The following is a 19,684-nucleotide window of genomic DNA, read 5'->3' as shown; positions in this document are numbered from 1 at the left end:
GGGCCGGGAAACCGGGGTCTTCTTCCATTGGCTGGAGGGGAGAGGGCTCTTCCGGGCAGCTCTTCCATTGGCTGATAGGCGGAGAGCGGTGGGGCAGGGATAGGCGATCGCCGCTCCCATTGGCTGGAAGGGGAGGAGGGGCGGAGCAGGGCCGAGGCGGCCCTGAGAGCGCTCGGGGAAGGGCCGGGGGGCGAGTCCCGGTGAGGGACCCGGCTATGCGGGGCCCCGGCGCGGCCGTGCAGCTCTTCCTCGGCCCGCTGCTGTGCCTCTGGGCGCTGCGGCTCCCGGCGGGCAACGGCGCGGCTGCCCGCGGGCTGGACGTGGCTTCCTACCGGTGAGTACGGAGCGGGCGGTGCGGGGCTCCCCCGGGCCGGGGCTGAGCGCGCCGTGCTTGTGCCGCAGGGAGCGGGTGCGTGCCATGTTCTACCACGCCTACGAGCACTACCTGGAGAGCGCCTTCCCTTACGACGAGCTGCGGCCGCTGACGTGCGACGGGCAGGACACCTGGGGCAGGTAAGCGCTGGTCCTGGGACGGGGATGGGCCGTCCCTCTCCGCCAGGTCTCACCTCGCTTCTATCCTCCGCAGCTTCTCCCTGACCCTGATCGACGCCCTGGACACCCTGCTGGTGAGTAGGAGCCAGCGCTGAGTGCCCGCAGCCTGCTCAAGGCCTCCGTGTGCCACCTGCACACCTGGATTTGATGTGATGCTGCCAAAGTCAGTTATTCATTCACCTAAGAACTTTCCATTTCCCTTTGCATCACGCCTGGGAGGGGTGGCAGAGCACCCCTTTCCTGACACCCTCTGGAGAAAAGACCTAAAGTGTGTGAAGAAAACGTTTGGGAACAAGATGAAACTGTCAGTCAGTTTTTTAGTAATCTCTGTAGTTAATGATTTCACAAAACTGTAAAACCGAACTAAAATCCGCCCCGAATATTGAACTGCTCTTTGTATTTCCATGAACTCTAAGCCTGATTTTCTGTTTCCCTGCAGATCCTGGGAAATGTTTCCGAGTTCCAGCGAGTTGTCAACGTGCTGCAGGAGGGGGTGGACTTTGATATTGATGTCAATGCGTCTGTCTTTGAAACGAACATCCGAGGTGAGGTGGGGATTTCTTTGGGCTTTGTGTTGGGTTTCCTTTCTGTACGAGTCTCAGAGGTGGTGGTGAAGAGGTGGTTGGTGGGAATTTGGGATGCAGAGTAAGAGGACCCATAAACAGAGAGAAAAACCTCAAACAAACGTCACTTCCTTTCAGTCTTTGCACATCCCTTTTTGCTTCCTGTCTCAACAAAAGCAGAAGTAGATGTGGCACTTTCAGTATTCTGGTGTGAGGTTTTCAGCTTTGGAATATTTTTTTTTTTCACTGAAAGCACACAGATTTTATCCTTTTGTCTTTTGCATACTGATTTGGAGTAGAGATTATCAATTTCTAGGATTATTCTGGCTTTTTTCTTCAAAATCACAAAGGCCTTTGGAGTCTTGCACCTTGAATGCCTGACTGCTTCAGTGCCATCCAGCTAAAAGACACTGTCAGGACACAAAGATGTTAGTTATGCTTTTGTTGTTTGTCCTGCCAAATATTGCTGTGCCAATTTCTGCAGCAGTGTGATTTCTCTGTGGTTGTTATGTGAGCATAGACAAGCCTGTGAAATATCTGATATTAGCTAATACAGCTGGATTAGCTCTATATGTAATAGCTAACAGCTAAATATAGCTAATGACTCACAGCTGCTATCACACAGAAATTCTTGGCTCTTCCTAGAAAAAATGAATATATCATAGGATCTGAGAGTGGTTTGGGTGGGAAAGGACCTTAAAGATCATCCATTCCACCCCTGCCATGGGCAGGGACATTTCCCACTGTCCCAGGGTGCTCCAGGCCCTGTCCAGCCTGGCCTTGGACACTCCCAGGGATCCAGGGGCAGCCACAGCTTCTCTGGACACCCTGTGCCAGGCTCCCCACCCTCACAGGGGGGAATTTCTTACCAATATCCCATCTAACCTTGCCCTCTGTCAATTTGAAGCCATCACTCCTTGTCCTGTCACTCCACACATTTCTGCTGCCCTGCAAACAAGCAGCAAGAAACAAATCACTCTTCTTTTGTGGATTTGAATTAGACTGGTTCCCCCCAAGGTGGTGTAATGGATTGTGGTGTGTCCTTGCAGTGGTGGGAGGGCTCCTCTCTGCTCACCTGCTCTCCAGGAAGGCCGGGGTTGAAGTGGAAGCAGGCTGGCCGTGCTCGGGACCTCTCCTGAGGATGGCTGAGGAAGCAGCTCGCAAGCTGCTGCCAGGTGAGCCCCTGTCTGCTGTGTGTCACCGTGCTGGGGTCATGAGCTGGCTGCTGCCTGTGATGGGAGATGCACTGCTGCATGAGCCAGCTCCAAAACCAGTCCTGTGCTCCCTGAGCTCCGAGCTCAGTGCTCCAGGTTTCATTTGTAGGGAAGATGATGATGTATGTGCGCGTGCCAAGTGCTGTGTGTGCTTAGCACATCGGTGTGCTTGTTGAGGGGAAATATATTTAATATAAATAGTAAATAAAGGCTGTGAGACAGCAGCTTGTAAAGACAAGAAGATGCTCCTCACGTGCCCTTTGTGGGCTGCAGCTGGGTTGTGTGCCCTCATGGCATGGCACCGTTCCCTTGTGTGCAGCCATGGAGTGATCACAGCCTCACTGTTTGCTCTTTGCTGGCCAGGGTGTTTAGCGACCACCTTGCTTGTGCTGGAAAAAAATGTGGGGGTGCAGTCTGCTGCTGTGGCAAGGTGGAGAGATCCCCAGGACCTTTCCAGGTCTGTGTGTACCTTGGGATACCCTCTCTGACCCTCCCAGGATCACACTGTACTTCTCATTTTGTTCTCTGCAGTTCCTCCAGACCCACTTCCTGCCCGTGTGCAGTGGGATGTGAGGCATCTTGAGAGTCTGTTAAACAACACTGAGCACTTCTGTGACCCCAAAATTCTGCGTTTCAGCTTTCCAGACCCCAACTGGGATGCCCTATGGCACAGTGAACCTGCTGCATGGAGTGAACCCTGGGGAGACCCCAGTGACGTGTACTGCTGGAATTGGCACGTTTATAGTGGAGTTTGCCACCTTAAGCCACCTCACTGGTGATCCAGTGTTTGAGGACGTTGCCAGGAAGGCTTTGAAGGCACTGTGGAAAAATCGCTCGGATATTGGGCTGGTGAGTGAGGAATGGACTTGGAATGTGCTGGGCTGCTTCCTGTGTAGCTTGTGGATGCAATTCTAAATAAAAACAAACTCAACAGAGAGGAGATGGAGTTGGATAAATAACCACAGTGCTCCTAAGTGGTCTGAAGGCTTGTGTTTGACGTTGTTCCTGAACACCTGCAGCATCCCCATCCCGCTTTACTGCAGCAGCCCCATTATCCCATTGTTCTGGCCCACACCAGATGTGGCTGGGTGACAAATGCCTCCTGCTGGGTGCTGCAGCTCTTGTGACAGCAGCTGTAGCAGATTAAATGAAGGGTCTGTCTGATGCCTGGTGGGACAAAGGCCTAGGGGAGAGAAGAAGAGCATGGCAAGAGCACTGAGATGTTACCAGCCTGTACAGCCCTGGGGTTCAGCAGTACCCAGAGCTGGCAGTGTTATCTCCATGTTCACTGTGTCCTGCTCTTTTCTATTGCTGCTTTTTTAATCTCTCTGAAGTCTTGGTGTTGCATATGTGAAGTGAAACAGAATTATTTATACCCGGTGTTTATTGCAACAAATTATTCACAGCCTGTATGAAGAAATGTTTCCCTTTGTTTGCTTTGGGATTTGTTTATTTATGATTTATACCCCAAATTCTTGGTCACTGCTGGCTTTTTTTTGTGTTTGCTAAGAAGGACATGATTGTGTATTTAATTCTCCATCAGCTGGGTTTGTTCAGAGGCTGAAGAGTGCCAGCATCTATTTAAATATTAACATGGCAGCTCTTGTGCCTTTGACATTCCTGGCCTCTGTCTCTGTATCTACACCTCTCCATCCTTCTGTACTCTTTTGTAAGATCAGACACTTCATGTTGAAATTGTGCATTTTTACAGTAGCATTATAATGTGTTGTTTTCGCCATTGAAGCATTGATATTGGAAACATAAAATGTTTATTATATATATAAAATACATTATCAGCACTTAAATTGTATTTTCTACAGTTTGTGTTTCTCTGATGCTGATAAATGTGTCCTGAAGTGGAGAAAAATGCTGGTTGGACTGGGCATTGTGTATCTGTGAAACTGATGGTCTCAAAAAAGGACCAGGATTTCTTGTGTCACTTTAAGTCTCTCTCTCCTTGTCCTTCACTCCCTGCAGGTGGGGAACCACATCGATGTGATCACTGCCAAGTGGGTGGCCCAGGATGCTGGGATTGGGGCAGGGGTGGACTCCTACTTTGAATACCTGGTTAAAGGAGCCATCCTCCTGCAGGACAGGGAGCTGATGTCCATGTTTTTAGGTGAGTGTTTGTTTTCTGTGGGAAGGGGCCCAGCACCTGTGGTAGGAGGAGTTGAAGGATCTAATGGGGCACATTCAAGACTGTTCTGAAGGCTTTGCTGAAATACTTTTGAACAGCCTGTGATAAGAGAGTTACCAAAGTGTGCACCCTGAGAAGTTATTGAATGTGGCTCAAGTGAAGAAGGAGCTTCTCTCATCCTTAAAAATAAGCTCTTTTTTTTTTTTTGCTTGTTACAGATGGCTTACCTACCCGTCTGTTTCTTTACAGAATATAATAAAGCTATCAAAAATTACACCAAGTTTGATGACTGGTACCTGTGGGTTCAGATGTACAAGGGAACGGTGTCCATGCCTGTGTTCCAGTCCCTGGAGGCCTATTGGCCAGGCCTGCAGGTAAGAGCTGTCATACCAGCAGCTTCTGGTGATTCTGTTCAGCTGGTCTTCAAGAAAAAAGTTACAAATATAACCCTCATTTGTTCAGGTTTAAAAGTTAGGTTTGATCTCTGGTGAAATCTGCAGTAGCCTGAGCCTATAGAAGATGATGTTGAAGAAAATGTTGATTTTTATCTACAGTTTCCCATTCAGCATGATGGGAGGGCACTTTTGTTTAGCAAACTCCACTGACAGTGGACTCATAATCCAAATGGGAAGGTGAGGAAAAAGAGACACCTCTTTTTTTATGTCTCCTCACAAATGTTTTATTTATGCAATTTTTTCCCATCAAGAGCTTTGCTTTCTCATCAGTCTTCATGTTTGGACTGAGACATTGTTTTCCTAACTAAGAGATTGGATGCTGTGATTGACTAAACATTTGACTGAAGAAACACAGCCTCCTTTAAAAAAAAAAAATCACAGTCTTCATATTATTTCAGGTGTGGGAATGTGATCCACCAAAAAAGCAGCATTTTCAGTCTTTCCTGTTCTCAAGGCATCGTGGCCCAGTATCAGTTCCACCCCTCAGACCTGCTGAAACACCCATTTCTGTCACTGGGTATTTCTTTGCCGATTGCAGTGTTATTGCATCAATTCCTGAGCTGTTTTTTCTTCACTCCCATGTTTCTTTGCTGTTGCCTGTCTCTCAGAGCCTCATTGGGGATGTGGACAATGCCATGCGCACCTTCCTCAACTATTACACGGTGTGGAAGCAGTTTGGGGGCCTGCCCGAGTTCTACAACATCCCCCAGGGATACACCGTGGACAAGAGGGAAGGATATCCACTGAGGCCTGGTAAACACAACTGAGATTATCAGGGACATGAACTCCTGCCTTAGCTCTGCTTGGGAGATCAGATCTTAGTAACACCACAAATTCCTCCCTAGTTTTGCTCTGACTCGGTTCCTGCATGGATTTGAGCAGGGATTTATGGAGTTAAAATTGCACATTTTGTTTTCCCCCACTCACAAAGACAGGAAGGAAACAGGAAGCAAACCATAGTGTTACTATAGAAAGGTGGCCTGGTAATGGGTTTTGTTCACAGTGTGGGATTTGACATGTTTAAGTGTTAGATTGTCTGGCATGGGGTGCTTCAGTCGTGTGAAATGTTAAAGGGTCTGCTTGTGTCCTTTAAATTTAGGAAGTGAAAGTGAGTGGGAATAGACTGTTCCAGTTCTTCACCTAGGAGGGTTTCTGTGTTGGCTGTGATACTGTAAGGAAATGATCTCTCTTTTTTTCTCATTTTTTACAACTCTGCCACAAAAAAAAACCAAAACAAACAAACAAACAAAAAAATCCTGATTAGTGGGTCCATAATGTAAATGAGAATAATTAAACTTCCTTTTGGTCTGAGTGTTCAGGTGACATCCACACTGGACAAATCTATCAAAAACACTCATCAGCCCTAATTATCGAAGGTGTTAAAGTATAAAGACCTGTTTCTTTAGTAAGTAAATACAGCATGGTGCTTACGTTGTCTGTAGAGAGTATTTCCACTGTATTGTTTAAAAACTGTATTTTGAAGATTGGATTTCTTGTTTGTAATCCTTTCCAGAAGCATTTTTTTTTAACGTTGACAACTGAGTATTAATCTTTCTGTCTGTTGCTTCTCTCCCACTCGCTGAACGTGGGAGGGAGCATTAGTCACTCTTACCTGAGCTGCTGCAGGCTGGGTAGAGGGAATTTCTTTGTAGAACGTCCTTAGGAAAAGGAAAATCTGTGCTTGGAGCCAGGCAAGCCAAGCTGCTCACCTGATTATGCTGAAGTATTTTTAAATTAGTTCAAGGACTAGCTCATCTTCGCTGTGTGTATGGTTTGATAATCTAGGTGCTGGCAAACGTTTGGGTGTTTTGCAGAGCTGATTGAGAGCGCGATGTATCTGTACCGTGCCACGAGAGACCCCACACTGCTGGAGCTGGGGAGAGATGCTGTGGAGTCCATCGAGAAAATCAGCAAGGTGGACTGTGGGTTTGCAACTGTGAGTGCTAAATCATCTACCATGGCAGCTGGTGGGCTGCTAATAATCAGCTTTCATAAAGTGTTCTCATGAGTTGTGTTTTGCCATTGAGTCAAGCAATAATTTTGGGCAAAATATGGCTTTTTTCCAATGAGCCCCTTGTATTTCTCTGTGAAGCTGCTCTGGTAATTGCTGGTCCTGTTTCTGGTCCTCACAGTGGGCCAAATCCTATCATGGGCTGTTGCCCCAGAGCCCAAAACATGGAAAAGCACCAGAAGCTTCTCCTGCATTTCTAGCAGGTGTTGCAGCTGAGGAGGACGGCTCTTGTGCCAGCTCCTCCTGCCAGGTGTGTGATTCTGCTTTCCCACTATGCCTTGAAAATCTGGTCAAACACACGAGAGATGTGAGGAGTGATTTTTATAAAATTATTTAATAGAGGATTTCAAACATATTATCAAGCATATTATAAAACTCTATTGAGAGTAAATAGGTAAAAGCCTTATGATTTTTTTTCTTTAGTGGGGAAATGATGGGAAGCTCTTCTCCTTGCCCATACTGAACTGAGGATGAGGTTAAATGTTAGGAAGAAATTCTTTGCTGTGAGGGTGGGGAGGCCCTGGCACAGGGTGCCCAGAGCAGCTGTGGCTGCCCCTGGATCCCTGGCAGTGTCCAAGGCCAGGTTGGACATTGGGGCTTGGAGCAGCCTGGGATAGTGGAAGGTGTCCCTGCCCATGGCAGGGGGTGGCAATGGATGGGCTTTAAGGTCTCTTCCAACCCAAACCATTCTATGATAAGACACAGGGTGAGTTGGTGTCATACTGTTCTGTTTAACTGAAATGAATTCCAAGTTGGTTTTATCTTTCTCCCTAAATTCATAACTTACTGAATTCGATGTAACTGTAACCCACACTGGTTTTTTTCCTCTCGTAGATCAAAGACTTGAGGGACCACAGGCTGGATAATCGCATGGAATCCTTCTTCTTGGCTGAAACAATCAAATACTTGTACCTGCTGTTTGACCCAGACAACTTCATCCACAATGACGGCTCAGACTTTGACGTGGTGGTCACACCGTACGGGGAGTGTGTCCTCAATGCTGGAGGGTACATCTTCAACACCGAGGCGCATCCCATCGACCCTGCTGCCCTGCACTGCTGTAGGAAGCGCAAAGAAGAGCAGTGGGAGGTGGAAGACTTGATGAGGGAATTCTACTCACGGAAGAAAACCAAGAAATTCACTTTAAAAAGAGCTCCTGACCGTGGGGAAGGGGAAAATGCAAAAGGCCCTGGAGATGCCTCTTCAGAGAAAGCTGGAGAGAGGAGAAACTCTAAGAAAAGCTCACACTCCCTCCTGAGCTGCCCCAGTCAATCCTTTAACTCCAAGCTTGCGGTACTGGGCCAGGTCTTCCTAGATAACACCTGATCCTCTTTGCATCATCAGTTTAAGTTATTGAACTTGTTTCAGATTCTGGGAATATATTTTTATAGTTTCATAATGGAAAGTGTGGTACCTCACAATGTGAATTCTATTATGAAGTGAAACAACTTCCCATTAAATTCTGCTACTGCTCCTTTCTAAGCCATGACTCAGATTCCAGCTGTTAATGCTGTCGAGCTGCTGATCTCAAAGCAGTTGGTTGCCTGAATATCAAACAGGTGTCCAGGAAAAGAAAGGTCTACATGTTAAACGTACCTTTTTTTTATTGCATTTTTTGACGTTTACAGTCTTACAGAAAGACCCCAGCTTACTTTGTTCTATAAAAATGAGCCTGAGTTTCTCTTCACAAGGGGAAAAAGCAGGAGTTACTGTAGCTTCGCTACAGCTCTCTGTGTGCTCCATTTTTTGGCTCTGGCCACTTTGTAAACGTGTAGTTCCTGCTGAAAAATTGCTGCCCAGTGGAGAAAACCTATTTATTTTGAGGTGAAGGCTCAGATTTGTGGCTCTGGCAGGTGGCTCTGGTTGGGCATGAAGGATGGCATGGTGGGAGAGGAGCACTTGGAACATGGAACAAGTGCTCAGTCCCCCTGTTTCAGATCAGCGTGGGTCTGTACCTCCTGCCTGAAAACCACTTTAGTAAATGTCCAGGTAATGTCTGCACAAAAAAAACTGAGCTAGGAACTGTTTGATTGATTCCACAGTGTAGCTTGCTTTCTTTTTAAAAGAATCTAGCATGCTTATCTTTTATTTCCCCATTTCCTTCCCCTTTCTAACTTCCCTTTGGGCCTCACGTATTCCACTGCACCTCAGTCAGTGCAGCCAGCCCCGGGGTGCCCCAGCTGAGCTGAACACGAGCCATGCACAAGGCTTGGCTGGGAGGGGACTCAGCCCAGGCTGGAATTGAGCTGTGCCTTGGTGCAGCAGGCAGCTGAAGAGATGTTCATGAACCTCTCGGTGTTCAGCAGATTTGGCACATCAAACCCGTAAATATATTATTAATGTTTTTGCAACATGTGTGTGCAGTGAGCAAAAATGGAGGAATCAGTGTGACCAAGAGGTTTTCCTTCCAAAAAAAACCAACAAAAAGGGGCACAGAAAAGTGATGGATTTTCACCAAGGCTGCTGGAAAGGGAGGAGTCTGCAGCAAGCTACATACAAGCTACAGTTATTTGAATGGGCTAGAGGTACAGGATAAATAAATCCCTGTGAAATACTTAAATACACCTGGACCAGTGCCCACTCTGTGCTGCTGTGTGGTTGTCTTGAGAATACTTTGTTGTTGTTGTTTTGACCTGTACTAGTGCTGTAAAGTTAAATAAAATTTACATTTTATCCTTCGGGGTAGAAATCCTGTTGCAGTTGTGAATGAGCTGTGGTAAGGGACATTTGCAGTGTTGGACAAGCATATTGAAAGGACTGGTAAGCTACAGAGCTTCTAGTTGTGTCCTTCTTTCCCTTGGCAGCTGGGACACTGCAGGAATTCTGTATTGACAGAGCCCTTGGAGCCCTTCTGAGAGCACAGCACGCAGAAAGAGGCATTGTTGGGCAACAATGAAGCTCTTGTTCGTGGCTCCTTTTGTTCACCATAGGTTATCTTTTTAAAAATTTTTCCAGCTGTTCACATCTCACGTGTTCTTTATTGTTTAATCTGCAGAAAACAAACCCCAGGCCTTCTCCAACAGCTTTGCTCAGCGCTGGGTCAGGTCCTGAAACTCAGCAGTGTCCCAACTGTGAAGTAGAGGAAAATAACGGGACAGGGGCCAGATCTCCAACTCATTAGATCCCTCCTGATCTAATCCCAGGGCATTTTGGTACCATTGTCCAGGAACTTCCAGCAGCAGAACCAAGGGGCTGTAGGCTCAGGAGCTGAGGTAGTTCCTCAGCACGGTTAGAGCTGAGAGAAATCTGTCCGCGGCTTCTGTTGAGTAATTAAATGGATCTTAGATTCCCAGATTCGTCTGAGTTGGCACCCACAGATGATCAAGTCCAACTCCAAGTCAATGGCCCAGGCAGGAACTGAAACATTGGTATTAAGACCAACTGAGCTGATTAGTGCTGTGGGCTGGGTGACCCAGAACAGAACAGCCTCAACCGTCCCTTGTTCCAGTCTTGTTCCATCTTGCAAAGCCTTTATTTTTAACAAAAACCAACTGTGCTCGGAGCTCTCGGTGAGCTTTTCTTTAACGGGCAAACGCTGTGGCTGGGCCTCGCTGAGGGAAATAAAGGCATCCCGGAGGCAATCAAGGCATCGCGGTGGCGATGTCGGGGCCGGCGGCTCAGACCCGCGGGCAGCGGCGGCGCGGACAGGCCGCGGGCCCGGCGCTCCCCCCGCGGCCGCGCCCCTTCCGGCCGCCGTGTTGCGCGTGGGGCGGCGCGGCTGCGCACGGGCGGAGCGGCCGAGGGGAGGGATCGCTGTTTGTGTGCCCAGCGCGGAGGCCATGGCGGCCGTGGCGGGGGGCGGCGCGGGGCCCGGCACCGCCACCGGCACCGCCGCCGGCGGGGCCCGCGCCGCGACCACCAACATCTTGGCGCAGCTGCGGCACGGGCAGCTCAGCGGCCGCGGCTTGACCCGCGGGGCGCAGGTAACGCTCCGGGCGGGACGACCGGGGGAGGGCCTAGCGGGGCCTGGGGGGGGGGCCCGCGGGGTTTGGGGTCGGGGCTGCGGCGCCTCCTGCCCGGGCCTCTGGCGGAGCCGCGCGGCCGGGGAGAGCCCGGCCGGCCTAGCGGGGCCTGCTCGGGGAGAAGGGCCGCTCCCGGGCCGGGCTCGGCGCTGCGGAGCTCCCGGGAGGTGCTGGGGCTTTGCCCCGGTGCCCTCGTCGTGCTCCGTGTGCCGCCCGCGCGGCCTCGGCCGGGCTCCGGGAGCACCGGCGAGCAGCGCGGCGTTGGCCCGGCCTTTCTCCGCCTCTTGGGTCGGTGTGGCCTTCCCTGCGAAGAAAGGAAGCTCTGCCTGGGACTGTAACAATGCAGCATCGAAATTTAAACGTATTTCCTGGACAAAGGCAGCCTCGTGGTATTAGGGCTTAGGAGACATTTTAGCTCAGTAACGCAGGTGGTTTTATGAGAAGCTGCTCCAGGTCTGTTTCTTATTTGTCATCTTTCCCAGTTGATGATGCTGGGAAATACCAAGGAATGAAATCAGCTCCTTACCCCGGGCCTGTGCCTGTCGTGTGCTGATGTTGGCTTTTTTTTTGAGAAGTTGCTCAAGGGAAATAGACTATTAATTACTTTTTCTGGAGAATAATTGGCATTTTTCTTGCAGATTAAACACGGATTGGTGCAAAGACTTGGAAAATGAAACATGAGATAAAGAATTTGCATTCAGGTGCTGATTTATTGAGCTGAAGTATGGAATAAAAAATGGCATTCCTCTAATTTACTCGTGCAGGCAACAGCATTTTCCTCGATAAACAAAGATTCTGAGCAATTACTATGAGAAGATTTTTTGATGCCTTTTTGGGACTATCTCAAAACAGAGGCCAGACAAAATTAAAGGACTAAAAAGCAGTTCTGTTTACTGAAGGCCTTTCAGGTACATTTCAGGCAGATAAAGCCCCCCAGGGTCTGCACCCAAAATGGACAGTGGATCACAGGTTTTCACACTTTTATAAGTTTTGTCCATTTGCATATTGGGGGTTCATCTCCCAATTACAGCTTCAGGTAATGAAGTTATTTACCCCAAGTTTGCTCCCCCCAACTCACTTTTGTTTCCATCTCTCAGGCCTGAGGCAGTGAGGTGTCCTTGATTGCCAGGCCTGGAGAGGAGTTGTTGTGTGTGACCAAAATGGGGAAGCAGCAGCTCACACTCTGTGTGGAGTTTAGAGTTCTACACTAAAGAATTACAGGATTACAAATACAGGAAAAATATAAAAGTTAAAATCTTAAGGCATCATGTACATCGTGAATGCCTGTGCCTTGTTCTGTAGCAGAGAGGTAAAAAAGCAGGTGCTTTTGGTTAATCCTTAAGAAGAGCCAGTAATTTTCATGAATATAAACCCATATTGACTCCTTTCCTTGGGATTGTTTTAGGATTGGATTTCCTAGAGCACGTGGACAAACTTTGTTTCGCTGCCTTATTTGTCCACCTCTGCACTCTTTCTTTCGTGCACCTCCTCAGCCACTGCAATTTCAGTCAGGTAACCAGTACCAATCTTGTGCACCTCTGCTGTCTCTATGATGGTGCTTCCACCTCTGGGCCTTGGTTTGCTTGAAAAATTCAGTGCTGCTGTTTTCATTTTGGGCTTTTAAGCTTTTATAGCAATCAAGGATATTTCTGCTTGTTGGATACTCCTTACAATGCCCAAGAATGAGGTGGGGTTTTTGTTCCTGGGGTTTTGTTTTGCTTTACTTGAAAAATTTTAGCATCCTTGTACTGCCCTGTGCAGCTTGGACACGTAGAGCTCCCTGCACTTCATAAATGCTGTAGGAGGATATTTTAAATCACCTTGTATAAGAGCATGGAGGGACAGGACAAGGGTAAATGGCTTCCCACTGCCAGAGGACAGGGTAGATGGGATATTGGGAAGAAATCCTTCCCTGGGAGGGTGCTGAGGCCCTGGCACAGGGTGCCCAGAGCAGCTGGGGCTGCCCCTGGATCCCTGGCAGTGTCCAAGGCCAGGCTGGATGGAGCTTGGAGCAGGCTGGGACAGTGAAAGGTGTCCCTGCCATGGCAGGGGGTGGGACTGAATAAGCTTTAATGTCCCTCCCAATCCAAACCGTTCTGTGATTCACTTAAGCTAAGGGAGGGGGAGTAACAGCTCCCTGAATGATTTTGACCTTTATAAATTCCGTGTCTCTGTACTTTTACCTTGAATCAGTTTTTTGTTTGTAGATGATCTAAATATGAAACACTTTGATGTAACTTTTAAAGTAGTACAAGGCAGTTTTGGCTGGGGTTTTTTGTTTGTTTGTTTTTTGAAGTTCTGTATTTTATGAAAGCCTTGCCTGGTTTTGTGCCATTGACTCCTCAGGGGTAGCACGGAAGCCCTCGCTTATGTTTCTCAACTGATTTGCTCCTGCAGAGCCTTAGAGCAGGTCAGGTTGCTGTGTTGGGGTGTAGAGCAAGTCATGAGAGCATCCTTGAAGCTCTTTCTAGCTGTGTTTTGGAAGTTTTGGGTCATGTGCTGCCTGGGCTGCACTGCTGGTGTCCTGTGAGGAGGGGAAACCCTTCCCAAGATGTTAATTCGGGGAGATCGGGGAGCACAGTTCCGTGCTGGGGTGCCTGCCATGAGCAGCAGTGGCATTTCGCCCTGAACAAAGCTTTGTGTGCTATTCTTAGGTGATCTCAAGATCCATTTTTGTATGAGGAAAGCAGGGGCTTAGCTGTGAGCTGGGAAGGATTGCTGTTGCCAGGCCTGCAGCTAAAAGTTCATCACTCTGATCTTACAGGGACATAAAAGCATTTTTGACAGCAACAGCCCCCTGAATATCTGGCAGGTTTGAGGTCAGCTAAGGCTCTGAAATCTGGATCCCTGTGTGTTCCTGCTGTGCTCACCTACCCAGAGCTCTTGTCTTCCTTGCCAGTTGGTGTCTTGCTTTATTATTAATAAATTATTCAGAGAAGGGCAGCAGAGCTGGAGAGTCAGTCATATGAGGAGTAGCTGAGGGAGCTGGGAACGGGGCTCAGCCTTGAGAAGAGGAGGCTCAGAGGGAACTTCTGGCTGTGCACAACTCCCTGACTGGAGGGGACAGCCCGGTGAGGGTTGGGCTCTGCTCCCAGGGAACAGGGACAGGACAAGAGGAAACGGCCCCAAGCTGTGCCAGGGAAGGTTCAGGATGGACAACAGGAGGAATTTCTTCCTGGAAAGGATGGCTCAGGCATTGTCAGGGGCTGCCCAGGGTGATGGTGGAGTCCCCATCCCTGGAGCTGTTCAGAAAACAACTGGATATGGCTCTGGGCTGGGTGATAAGGTGGGGATTGGGCACAGCTTGGACTCTACGGTCTTGGAGGTCTTTTGCGATCTAAATGATTCTGTGATAAGAAGTTGATTAGCTAAAGCAGATTTCAGTAGATACTGCCATTATTTGTTCCTGTAACCATTTTATCCATACTGCTGGCATCAGCTGCTGCCCTGCACACAAGCCTCAGTGTTGGTATCAGATTGCATAACCTTGGAGGAGGATTTGCCCTGCCCTGAGCACAGAGCCAGTGCAAAGGACTTTGCAGGTGCTGGTGAACCAGCAGCAGAACAGCTTTCCAAAAGTGACACATTTCTAACAAGGGAGGATATTGGTTGGGAGAGGCCTGGTGTGTTGTCCTTATTGGGACACAGCTGTGCCGTGGATCACAGGCTCTGGGACAAGTTTTGTGCTGCTGTTCCTTGAAAGCCGAGAACACCCTGGCTCAGCTGATCAAGCTCAAATCCGCTTAGCAAGAAGGTACACACTTCATCTGCTGCAGGCCAGCTGCGAACAGCATGGCTGTGGCATGAAAGCAGAAGATGTTTAGGTGCAGCTCTGGGAATCCCTGTAGTCGGGGCAGTGTAATAATGGACTAACCAGGGATTTGTTGGCAAACTAATGTGCTCCTGGTGCAGTCCCAAGAGCTGAGTGTCAGCACTGCTCTCACCCTCACAGGATTGCCAAGGCTTAGCTGAAACAATCAGAGTGGAAAAAAGGACTCCACTTTTCCAGCTGTATTTCATGCTTTGCACTCCCTAGGAGCAGACACTATTTCCCTTAGCAGGATAGTCGCTATCCACTCTAAAAAAAGCTCTGTGGAAAGAAAACATTTTCTTCCTCCAGCATTCGGATTTCTACCTCCTGCCACTGCAGGTTATCAACAGGAGTAGCTTTCTAACCCTGAGAAGAGATTTTGGTTTTGAGTCAGCTTTTTGTTTCCTCCTTACCACAGCACCAACAAAATAACATTCAAGTGAATATAATCCACTTGAGTAGCTCTAATTGTGTGGGTGTTAGCAGGCTTAGGCCTCTTCAGGGGACGACGTGTTGGAAAGCCTGGATGTGCTTTTGTTATGTAACAGGACCAGAGCTCTGTCATGCACTGGAAATGCTCAGAAAGTGGCTGTGTTGGTGTCTGATTTTTTTGTGTGGCTGAAGATGACTGAGAAGAAAAAGGGGCATGTGATGCTCCTTATCCCTCTGCTTTTTCTTAGATAGCCCTATAGATACTGTTTTCTTTCAAAATGAATCAAAGAAGAAACTTTGGAAGTTCCAAGGAAAAGTAGTAACTGAGAAGTTAATTTTAATATAATTACCCATATTATTTGATTTATTTTTCTCTGAGAGTAAGGTCAGCAAAGCAAACATTAGTAGCTCTGTTCTGATCTGGTAGATCCTCTAGTGGGTTTGGAGAGCTGCCGGTGTCAAAGGTCTGTATTGGAATTGTCCTGCTCTGGGAAGTGCTGTGGGTATTGGAGATGCAGGAGACCTGTTCCTTGTCTTGGTAGACCAGCTCTTCTTGCAGTTCTGTGAGCAGAGCTGTAGTCAGGGAGCTGTGGGAATGCATAGGCCTGGCTGGAAGCTATGGCATGTTTTTTCCTAGGACAGTGTGTCCCTGGGTTCTTGCCTGATTTTTGGGTTGGCAGGAGAAGGGATGGGGTGGGCCCATGCAGGGCTGGGGAGGATGGAGAAACAGGGAATTAAATCTAGCTGAGGGAATCTTGGTCTGCACTTGAAGAATCAAGGAGCTGGAAGAAGGCTGGACATAAGTCCTCCTACACAGATTTCTCCTAGCAGAGTTTCCTTTTAGGATTAATGTCTGTGTGGTTCTGCCCTGATTTTGGGCAGAGCTCAGCTGGTGACTGACCACAGTGTGTTCTGCTCTGGCGCTGCAGGGCTGCAGGTCTCAGCTCCTTCCTTGGAATGCTTTCCAGAATTGCTCCATGGGCCAACAGCTGTGTTCTTGCAGAAGCTGTTGTGTTAAGACCAAAACTTGCAGGGTCATTTGCCTTGGTTACAGGCTTTAGTGGGAAAAGTTGTGTGAGGAGGGAGACAGCTTATCCAGGCTGATGGATGGTTGTTAGCAACTGGAAAAGAGCATGCAATACAGAGCTGGGATGGTAGGGCACTCCCCAAAATCCTGAATAGTTACTCTCCTGGCAGTCTGTCAGAGATGACTTCTTAACTTATTACTGTTCAGAGGAAAATTAAACATTTAATTGCACAAATATTCGTTTCCTGGGTTTTTTTAAAGGTACAGCTTAAAAGGCTTGAAGGAAAGGCAATGGAAAGGCTTCAATTTTATTAAAAATACATAGAGACTGTGCTTGTGTCTCTTTGTTGAGATACATAATCTTGTGCCTGTTTCCTTTTAAACTTTCAGGACATTTGAATATATCCTTCAGAAGTAGTCATGGAAAATCCCAAGAATGGAAATTCTGCTTTTTTTAAAGGTGCTCCCAGTCTTAATGTATGGTTGCAATGAGAAATTGAATTAAAAAAAACCTTCTAAGTGATGTGTCATAGCTGTGAAGTCTGTCACAGCAGGAGCCCTTCAGTGCTGTGAAGGATGCCTGGACACCTGAGTCACTGGTTTTGCTTTCTGGAACATGACAGCAAACGCCCTCCTGTAGCAAGCAAGACAGTGAAATATTTGAAGGGTAAAATGTGAAATAGAGACACAATTTTATCAGGAAGCTGTTTGCCTTTCCCTGGAAAGCAAAGGGAGGACTAGCTCCTGGTATTTCTGCTGCTGTCACCACTGCTGGGCCTTTGGTTTGTTGGCAGTTTTGGGAAGACGTGGAGAGGTGTCACTGACCACAACCCAGCACAAGCTGGGAGGAGGCAAGCTTAGGAAAATCAGAGGTTTGCTTTGTAGGGCAAGGAAAATTATCATGGTGCAGGAACAGAGATGGGAAGGAAAATTCTTTCTGGAAGAGGAAGGGATTTAGGAGCAAATTTAGCTCCAAGAGATCTCAGGGCAGTAAGAAATGTTTTGGCAATGCTGGTAGCACAATGCTTAAGCGCTTTCCAGGGCACGGCCACAGAGCAGGGAGGAAGAGCTGCTCCTGTGCTGCTGCAGTGGCTGTGCCTGGAGGATGAGCAAAGTGGAGGGGGGCAAGTGAAAGGGAGACTAGACTGATCAAGGGATGGATTTAGGCAAATATTAATATATAGCTTCATGAAGATGCAAGTATTATTCATAATTATTTATTGGCCATCATGCAAATCGATGCTGTCGGGAGGTTTAGGTTGGATATCAGGGGAAGGTTCTTCCCCAGAGGGTGCTGGCACTGCCCAGGCTCCCCAGGGAATGGGCACGGCCCCGAGGCTGCCAGAGCTCCAGGAGCCTTTGGACAGCGCTGCCAGGGATGCCCAGGGTGGGGATGTTGGGGTGTCTGTGCAGGGCCAGGAGCTGGGCTTGACAGTCCTTGTGTGTCCCTTCCAAGTCAGGACATTCTGTGCTGCTTAGTCTATCATTTTTGGGAGGATTTAAAAGACAGTAGGATTAGAAAGAAATTTGAAATAAATACTTAGAGTTGCGTGCAGTGTCTTTTTTCAGCCCTTTGTATACTGTCAGAGAAAATTATGCGCAAAAGTTATTGAAACCGCGTAGTCGGAAAGTGTTCCTATGGTAGTTATCAGTCTTTGGAGTAATCTCCTGGGAAATCCTGAGCTCTGGTTCCTTGGGAGTCTTTAAAGAGAAATCCATTCAGTCTGTTCTACCTTGCAGTAATGGCTGGGCTGGTGACACATCTTTTATCTCTGAATTTAAATCCTCTGCAAGGTCTCTGATTGCCCTTCCAGCAAATCTGCACTGCCGTGGCTTCACGGCACGGCTGGAGCAGGGGGATGTGGATGGTCCTGGTGAGGTGGTGGGCACCTGGCTGGGGAGCAGCATTCAGGAAACCACAGGTGTAAAACCAGGATTGTACAGACAGCTTTGGACTGGGCACAGAGGGAGCCAATGGTTGATTCCTCTGATTCAGAAAGCAGGGAAAAGGTAAAAACTGGAGAGAATTTTATGTCCCAGGTGTGCTTATGCTGCTTGAATCACTGCTTGTAGCAAGGAAACCTGGTACTTCAAGACCCTTCAAGTTCTTATTTACCTAAAAAAATAGGTATTTCATCAGGAAAAGAATCCTAAGTACTTGGGAATCTTGCGAAGAGGGTGAGGATCCACATTAGCTACATTGCCAGGCTGAGTTGTCAGCTTGAATCGGTTTTATGGTCTTCCTCTATAAGCAGAGAAAAGGGTTAAATTCTCAGTCAGAAATTGGAGTATATTTGCATATAATTGTCTAATCAGGAGTTGAATGGCCCTTTGGAATTGTGCAGTGAGGTGAATCTGAAAATGATGTCTTGGCTGAAAGGATAAGAAGCGAGATTTAAGCAAGTGGGAGGGAAATGTCACTTAACCACAGAAAGGTGCAGAATGAGAACAACTTAGGGGTTTAGGTCTGGGAGTAAGAGCAAATTCAGGATAGGGTCAGGCTGGATATCAGGGAAAGGTTCTTCCGCAGAGGGTGCTGGCACTGCCCAGGCTCCCCAGGGAATGGGCACGGCCCCGAGGCTGCCAGAGCTCCAGGAGCCTTTGGACAGCGCTGCCAGGGATGCCCAGGGTGGGGTTGTTGGGGTGTCTGTGCAGGGACAGGGGTGGGGCTGGATGATCCTGTGGGTCCCTCCCAGCTCAGGACATTCTGTTTTCTAAGATTTGCCTTGAGGTGCTGACCAAAGGATTGGGGTTTTCTTTATTTTGTTATTTTTATTTGAAGGGCACATGAAACATTTGTAAACCCGGAGAAAAATCCTGCTGGAATTGTTGTCTGCTTTGCCTTCTCCTGTGCAGTGGGATAAATCCCTTTGTTGGGGTTGGTGTAGGTACCTCTGAAGTACCTGAGAAGAAAGGACTTTAAGTTTGGTCAGCATTGACTACATGGTGGATTTTAATTGAATGTCCTAAGCTCCCTGACAGATCTCCTGGCATTAACCTGGAAGGCTTCAAAATACCTTTTGTGGATTTTAAGATGAATATTTTAGTCTTGTGCTGCTATTTTTTTTTTCTTTTTTAGGTGTTAAACACAGTGATGGATATTAAGAGGTTTTTTTTAACTTTAGGGAAAATGGGGGAACATTGAAGAAAGTTTGGACAGCTACTGTAGCAAATGCCAGGCGTTCTTTTTTGTGGTTGCAGCCTATTTCTCAGGATAATGCCAGCATTGTTGTTCTGCTGCTTTAGTTGGTGATCTCCATTTACTTTCAGCCCAAGACTGCAGAGGGAATTTTCTCTCTATCTTTGATACGTTCCTGTTTGTAAACCTTCGTGGTTTGTAACATTGCTGTGACCAATAATAACTCCAGGGACTTGGCTGAGGAAATACTCCTTTCTGGCTGAATGCATCAAGTAATGAAGCCTTTCCATCCTCAGCATTCTGCACCTCAGACCAGTGTAATTTGAGATAGTGTCAGGGCACCCATTTCCTCCTTCACTGACCTGTCAATTGCAGTTCTGC

At 47.8% G+C, this 19,684-nt stretch overlaps 2 protein-coding genes across 2 annotated transcripts in view; both read left to right on the top strand.

Annotated features, from left to right (window-relative positions):
• Positions 1-215: 215 nt before the first annotated feature.
• EDEM2 (ER degradation enhancing alpha-mannosidase like protein 2) lies at positions 216-8,291 on the top strand. The gene is made up of 11 exons (XM_040080216.1): positions 216-334; positions 403-513; positions 587-626; positions 992-1,097; positions 2,165-2,290; positions 2,967-3,178; positions 4,307-4,448; positions 4,716-4,840; positions 5,530-5,674; positions 6,736-6,857; positions 7,767-8,291. Exons 1-11 carry the CDS (start codon positions 216-218, stop codon positions 8,256-8,258), a joined length of 1,740 nt encoding a protein of 579 aa, XP_039936150.1. The 3' UTR covers positions 8,259-8,291.
• Positions 8,292-10,711: 2,420 nt separating this feature from the next.
• TRPC4AP (transient receptor potential cation channel subfamily C member 4 associated protein) overlaps positions 10,712-19,684 on the top strand; it is a 34,127-nt gene continuing 25,154 nt past the window's right edge. The window contains exon 1 of the mRNA XM_040079947.2: positions 10,712-10,855. Coding sequence (XP_039935881.1) covers positions 10,712-10,855 — 144 coding nt within the window. The remainder of the gene's footprint in view (positions 10,856-19,684) is intronic.

Source organism: Hirundo rustica, chromosome 16 (genome assembly GCF_015227805.2).
Source record: "Hirundo rustica isolate bHirRus1 chromosome 16, bHirRus1.pri.v3, whole genome shotgun sequence".
NCBI classification, from domain to species: Eukaryota; Metazoa; Chordata; class Aves; order Passeriformes; family Hirundinidae; genus Hirundo; species Hirundo rustica.
Note: the sequence above shows the minus strand (reverse complement) of the source record. Positions and strands in the feature narration are given on the sequence as shown.

Bases quoted from the DNA above. Each gene is read 5' to 3' on its own strand.
- EDEM2 (XM_040080216.1), top strand. From the start codon at position 216: ATGCGGGGCCCCGGCGCGGCCGTGCAGCTCTTCCTCGGCCCGCTGCTG. The intron at 2,291-2,966 runs GTGAGCCCCTGT...TCTGCGTTTCAG, and splicing joins AGCTCGCAAGCTGCTGCCAG to CTTTCCAGACCCCAACTGGG. The intron at 6,858-7,766 runs GTGAGTGCTAAA...TTCCTCTCGTAG, and splicing joins TGGACTGTGGGTTTGCAACT to ATCAAAGACTTGAGGGACCA.